A 6,893-nucleotide genomic window follows, 5' to 3' on the forward strand; every position below is an offset into this window, starting at 1 on the left:
GAATGAACTCTTTCAGAAGTTTAAACTGTTAAGTTGAGGCATATAGATGGTTTTAAATTGAGACAGCATCCGTTCAGTACTGGTTTTGGGCTTGAAGTGAGAAATTTGCACATGTTCAGTTTATGTTTTGAAATTTAAAATATTGAAGAAGGGACAACGTGGGTTAAATTGATGACCATTTGATCATAGAAGTTCTAATATCAGGTTATGAACCATTTTTACAAAAGTTTTAATTGTTTAAATAGAGGCATATAAATAATTTTTTTTATATAATTATTAGTAAAATAAAATCTTAAAATTGCCAAAAGGATTCGGATGAACTCATGTAGCTGTAGTAAAACTTGATTCCAACTCCCTAACAAAGAAAATGAATAATAGATACTTGACCCATTTATTTTGTAGTGAGCTCAATACTTTGTTTAAAGAAAAAAGTAAAAGTATTACTGAATGGATTAATGTCACAATTTTATTAACTGTATGTTAAGAGTTCCTATTGGAGGAAGTTGATCCCTAGTTACAAAACTTGAGAACATTTGCTAGAACGAAAAGTGGGCATACACATTAAGGGGGTGCAATAAAAGGGTTCGGATGCTAAACGGGATATTGAGGTTAAGATTTTAACATTCGTACCAATAAAGAATTATTAGCCTAATTTATCGAGAGTTGGGAAACATTTGTGATTTCTATGCTTGGGAGAAAATACTTTGAATGGTATTATCTTATCCTAACATTTTGCTGTCATTTTTTATCAACTGTTGGTCAAAATCTGATCTGAAGCACAAGTTGGTGATAATAACTACATGTTATTTGTTTTTAACATTTGAGCCAGATATTATCTTTGTCTGATGGTGGAAGGATAACGTCCATTATTCCTGTGAGCGAGTTTGCTGAAGATCAGTTTTTGCTGATGCTCACCATGCAAGGCTACATCAAGAAAGTTTCCTTGAATGCTTTTTCATCAATCCGGTCGACTGGGATCATTGCAATTCAGTTGGTTTGTTTTTCCAGACTGAGTTCTCTTCATCCAAATTCTATTGTAGATCTTCTAGATTAGTTGTTAACATCATTGCCTTAAGTATTATTCATTGTTTAACTTGAAAGGTTCCTGGCGATGAGCTGAAGTGGGTCCGTCGTTGCACAAATGATGATGTTGTGGCGATGGCTTCACATAATGGAATGGTCATACTGAGCTTATGCAGCAAGGCAAGTTTCTGCTTGTTATTTCTACTAAATGCAGAACTAACTTTTGAATTTTGTAAACATTGACATATAAGCAAATCATACATTGTTTACTTAAAGCTTTGCATTAATCTTAGGTTTTTATGTGTGTGTATATTTTTGTTCTTTTTTGTTGAAATTGATTGCTTATCCTATTGGAATTGTCTCCATGTCAGTGAATTTGTTCTTTTTATAGAGAATCAAAGCTTGGCATTAATCATATGTTGTTTCTTCAAGAAATGACATGTGATGTGAATAAATACTGTCAGAATTAACTGTTGAATAGCAGTATTTTGTTTTGACACAACTACATTGTTTAACCTCAGATTCGCACACTTGGAAGAAGTACAAGGGGGGCGCTAGCAATGAGACTGAAAGAAGGGGATAGGATGGCCAGTGTGGATATCATACCTGCAGCATTGTGGAATGACATGGAAAACTCCTCAAAGTTTCCTGGGAGCAAGTAATAATGCCAAGCCACTGAATTGTTTGTGAATTTGATAACTGCTAGTGTTTTGAGATTTCTATTTGACTTGGGTAGACTTGTTAATAAGCTAAAAAAAGGTTGTAATCTAGTTGTTTGGTAACAATTTGTTATATTTTCTGTCTTTATTCACCAAATTATTTAAATGCTTAGATATCATATACTTTTATTTGTTCCTTATCTCTTGAATGTCCCTTGATGAACTGATATGAACACTAGTCTTTGTGAAGGCAATGCTGGAGTAATTTATCACGGATGTCATTGTCTAATTTGCTTACTATATGCCTGCAGTGCAAAAAGCCAAAAGGGGCCATGGTTGTTGTTTGTGTCTGAAAGTGGCTACGGAAAACGGGTTCCTTTAAGCAGTTTCCGGATTTCACCTTTGAATCGAGTTGGTTTGATTGGATACAAGGTAATTCAACCATCACTCAGTTGTCAACTTCAACAGTATGAACTTGTCTGTTCTTTTAAAACGTGTGTTTCTTTGTTGGTTATTCAGTTTGCTGCTGAGGATCGCTTGGCTGCTGTTTTTGTGGTTGGATTCACATTAGCAGGTATTTTTTCTCAGTATTGCACTTAGTATGACATCCTTGGTTCCAGTTTCGATCATTAGTTATTTTTGTTTAATGTCGGTGCTGTTATTGTGATTTAAATTGTGTACTTGTGAGATTTCATTTAGTATCATTATCTGTATGACTGTATCAGAGGATGGCGAAAGTGATGAACAAGTGGTTCTTGTAAGCCAAAGTGGTACAGTCAACAGAATCAAGGTCCAGGATATTTCTATACAGTCTCGATTTGCAAGGTAAGATAAGGATTTGTTCTATTATATTAGCAGCTTGTTTTAATTTTTCCGAATGGAGTTTAATTCTTGAGTAGATTAATATAAACAAATAAATCAAGATATTTAGGGGAAACAAATATGCCTCCAAAGAAATAAAACAAGCAAAGATCTCTTTCATATATGAATGTTTGACTGGTTTCTGAGTGTATATATGTCTGGTTTGGGTATACTGATGATGTAATGTACCAATGTGTGTCTGTCCTTCAAGCCAATAAATATGCTGTGAACCAAAACATAGATATAATTCCTTTGACTTTGCATTTGGTCTAGTTGCTACATTTTGCGTCTTCCTGTTCCAACATGAAATTAACCTTGTTACCAGAGCAGGTGACCAGTATGTTACCCAATCAGGCACTGGAAAATTTCAATAAAATTACCTGTCGCATCATTATTCCGATACCTAGCTCTTGCTGGTTTACCGATGGTTGTTTTTGTTGAATCTGTTAGGGGTGTTATTTTGATGCGCCTTGATCATGCTGGAAAGATTCAATCAGCTTCCTTAATCTCAGCAACAGATTGTGAGCCTGATGAAGTTTTAGCTATCACTCAAAGCTAGTTGTAGATCAGCCTCCAAGCCCCTCTTATCTTGAAGGTTTTCTCTCCAGGTTAGGAGAAACCGTGGTAATTTGTTCTTGGCGCCTTGTAAATTTAATGTATGTGGCATTAGACGAGTGAAAAACATGCACTTTAGGTTATAGAATTTTTGAGTCACTAGGCATTATTAATCTGTGTCTGTCGGCCGAAGACAACTACTAATTCCTAGGTTTGTCAGAGTTTTCGGAATGTGATGTATGTATTGGTGCAAAACTACAAGATGTAACTGTACCACTATTGGATATCCCAACTGTTTCTGTTTGAAATTCTAGTTCTTAAATATCCGAGAATCTTATCCAAATTTGCCATGGGAGAGTTTGGTCTTTGGTGTATGAAAAATTAGCATGGAGTTCAGAATTTGGCATTATTCACAATTCAATTTTTTTATGCTTGGATTATGATAAAATTGATCATTACAAATTTCATAGCATTGAGAAATCAAATGAGTTCAAACTAATTACTTTTTAATGATACCAAAACTTGCCCAGCTGTTACCTGTTGAAATTATTTAAATAAATTAAATCTCAAAGGCAATCAAAAATGGATCAACCATACTCAAAAGTATGTTTGGGTAGTTACACTATCTGCTTTTGGATTTTGTCTTTAAAATAGAAACGTAAATGGACAGATAGACTTTTCTTTTCTATTCTTAAAAAGTATAGAAAATATTAAGATTCTGTCTTTCGAAGAGAAAAATTGTCTTTTCTTTCTCTTCATAACAAAATGAGTTTCTGTAATTAATATGTTTCTCTCCTAAAAGCAAAATCCAAACGCAGCCTTTAAGGTCGTAGCTCTGCTAGACCCTTACAACCAGGTACATCAACCCACTCAATTTCACAAACAAGTTCACCACACTCAACATTTTTCAATCTCAAGATCATCTCTTGGATTATAGTCCCTTCTTGCCAAATGCAAGAGCTCTCTTCAGCAAGGCAGTTAACCCTATTTGGCTGAATCCTCTTCACCACGCACCCATCTGGAAGCCTCTCCAACCCCATCACCAAGCACTGAAGATAAGGCCTCAGTTCTATAATCGCCTCACCCATTTTGTCGTCCGATGATAAGGTGTCTTTGTCGTAAATCGTCTGCATGGAGAAACAGAATGCAGAACTAAAGCCATTAACTAGTGTAATTCAAGAATTACCTTATTTTTAATAACAGATTTAAGTGCAAACAATTTTAGCTATGAAAAATATAAACTAACTCGATATCCATTAAAGATTGGATTAGTTCGACAAAACTATACAGAGTGGTTTGGTGGGTTTTTGTTAAACTAACTAAATATTTGAAATAAATATGATCAGAAGGGTTTTTATTTGTTTTTTTTATCTCCGCCACTTTATGAGTGGTAAAGATGCATTTATGCTATTGTTGTGACATCATGATGATGGCAAATTGGCAATGACCAATAACGGCATTCATGAAAAAGAAAAAAAGAAAAAAAAAAGATCATTTTGTTTAATACGTACCAAATTTATTGGAGTATTAATATCCTTAATAGAAAGAATCAGTTCTTCATTCCACTCTGGATTACAGTTGTCTTTGATGACCTTAGTTTTGAGCTTCTGCACATCAAATTTCAAATTAAAGAATCAATGTGTTACCTTATAAAATGCATGTATTTTCAGTGAGAAGATTCTACATTTCAATAGGAGATATGAGTTGTTTTCTTTTTATCCTTGTAATGAAATGATGCGTTGAGATCACACCATGAAAGCATAGTTATTAAAACCGGATCAAACCAGTATAAGATTCATTCGAATCAGCCAGTCCGATTTAATGATTGGACCACATAAAGTAAAGAACCGATACGAATCGATCTTGATCAAATTCGATAAAGATTAATCCAACCGAACCGCTTGAGTTTTAAAATTTTCTCAAAATAAAAGAAATAGGGTTCGAACCCCCTCCTCAAGGAAAGAAATGGTAGTCAACAACTACCAAACAATATAAAAACAAAATAAAAATATTTATGATAGAGTAAAATTAACAAAATACTTATTGTTCCTGTTCCATATTGTTTTAGAATAGCTAGATATTTTTAAAATGTTAGTGAAAATATGTATTTTAAATTTTTTACTATGTTTTGTTTTTTATTTACATAGGACCGAATTAACCGGTTCAATCAGTGACTTACTAGTTAAACCAATAACCCAGTAACCTAATAACCTAACCAGTTCGATCACCGGTTAACAACTATACATGAAAGAGATACAATCAAATTAAATTGGTCTGTCAATTAGACAATGATATGTCACAAAATAATTATATTACGTATAATCATCTAACCGACAAAAAATCAATCTAATTTACAATTATATTTTCAGATTCCCATTAATCCAAAAAAATTAAACAGGCATAAAACTAAAGAGTATACGAGTTCCAAAAATTCTAATGCTTTTGCAGTAGAAATATGATAATTACCAAACTAAAAAAAGAGTTTTCCTGTAACAAAGATCCTTGAAATAATAAGATTCTAACCTGTTCCCCTATGTTGGCAACAACATAAGGGTCACTAGAAGAAGTATCTCGAACTGCGAGATTAATGCCTTTCTTAATCCTAAGTTTGAGGAGACCCAAGATACTGTCCATCGCAACACACCTTTATTAATTTCTGCACACCACAAAGATAAAAAGATATCAATTTAATTGTTACAATTTATCTATCTCTAATCTGCTGTTAACATTGAATGAATAAAACGAGAATTGAATGTTTAAGAAAAACATTATATCAACATAGGAAAGAGCAAAACTGGAATCATTAATGGGTTACGTACGATGTTGTTGTGTGTCCAAATTTTTATGGATTCAAACCCCAAAACAGAGATCAGAGGAGAAAACTAGTTAGCCAAGGTCAAATCATAACCTTGGCTTGTAACAAAGTTTGTGATCTCCTTGTGTTATAGGGGCCTAGGGCATTTCTATTCTCTGTGGCCCTCTATCTCCAGCTACTCCTACAAACTAGTGTGACCACAAATATTATTAAAGATTTATATTGTGTTCAATGATCATACTCAAATTAGTACTTAAAAATATAATGATAAATCAAATTGGTATTTTTGTTAATTGGAAAATGATGTGACGTATTATCATTTAATTTATAGAACGGCTAATTCGATGTACAATTGTATCTTTTAGAAACAAATTTAAAATATTTAATCTTTTGAAAACTAAATTGATATGTTTGTAATTTTTTAAAATTTATTTTGATTATTAATCTTAAATACAATTTTAATGTATTATCAGTATAAAATTATTTTATATGTATATTTAATTATACAACGTCATGTAAAAAAATAACTTATTTTTTACATTAATTATATAAATAATTCTCTAAAAAAATTATTATGATTGGACAATTAACAATTATATATAACATTTTACATTATTGCATCAAAATTAATTTTATCATTAATCTTTTATTATAAATTAGTTTATTAGTTTACTATGTGCAGCCAAACCATATAATATAATATAATCACAAACTCACAATCTAGTTATCAAAATTAGGGGTGATATCGCGGGTTGGCCCACCTAATTTGCCCCGCGCCATCTAAGTCTGTCTCATAAACGGGGCGGACCGACCCGTCTCGCCAACTAAAATGGATTTAAAATGCTAGCTCATTTTACTTTATGGCGGATTGGCTGGCTAACCCGCTTGACTCTTTTTTTTTTTTTAAAATTAAAATTCATTTAAATTAATAAAAAAATAATAATTAAAAAATCAAAAATAAATAAAAAAAAGTTAAATTT

General features: G+C 32.5%; 2 protein-coding genes across 3 annotated transcripts in view; one reads left to right on the top strand and one right to left on the bottom strand.

Moving 5' to 3' along the window:
- LOC107622832 (DNA gyrase subunit A, chloroplastic/mitochondrial) overlaps positions 1 to 3,438 on the top strand; it is a 19,252-nt gene extending 15,814 nt beyond the window's left edge. Inside the window, exons 22-28 of one of the 2 annotated variants that reach the window (XM_016324875.2) lie at positions 830 to 994; positions 1,102 to 1,203; positions 1,545 to 1,681; positions 1,994 to 2,114; positions 2,202 to 2,256; positions 2,408 to 2,507; positions 2,994 to 3,424. In XM_016324875.2, coding sequence (XP_016180361.1) covers positions 830 to 994; positions 1,102 to 1,203; positions 1,545 to 1,681; positions 1,994 to 2,114; positions 2,202 to 2,256; positions 2,408 to 2,507; positions 2,994 to 3,102 — 789 coding nt within the window. In that variant the 3' untranslated portion in view covers positions 3,103 to 3,424. Of the gene's footprint in view, positions 1 to 829; positions 995 to 1,101; positions 1,204 to 1,544; positions 1,682 to 1,993; positions 2,115 to 2,201; positions 2,257 to 2,407; positions 2,508 to 2,993 lie in introns of both variants that reach the window. The other variant, XM_021113205.1, reaches the window with a different exon arrangement.
- Positions 3,586 to 6,050, bottom strand: LOC107624345 (protein C2-DOMAIN ABA-RELATED 7). Its single transcript, XM_016326846.2, has 4 exons — positions 5,918 to 6,050; positions 5,622 to 5,754; positions 4,610 to 4,705; positions 3,586 to 4,225 (listed from the first exon to the last, which is right to left on the bottom strand). The coding sequence occupies exons 2-4, from the start codon at positions 5,730 to 5,732 to the stop codon at positions 3,920 to 3,922; spliced, it is 513 nt and encodes a 170-aa protein (XP_016182332.1). The 5' UTR covers positions 5,733 to 5,754; positions 5,918 to 6,050; the 3' UTR covers positions 3,586 to 3,919.

This window comes from Arachis ipaensis, chromosome B10 (genome assembly GCF_000816755.2).
Source record: "Arachis ipaensis cultivar K30076 chromosome B10, Araip1.1, whole genome shotgun sequence".
Classification (NCBI taxonomy): domain Eukaryota; kingdom Viridiplantae; phylum Streptophyta; class Magnoliopsida; order Fabales; family Fabaceae; genus Arachis; species Arachis ipaensis.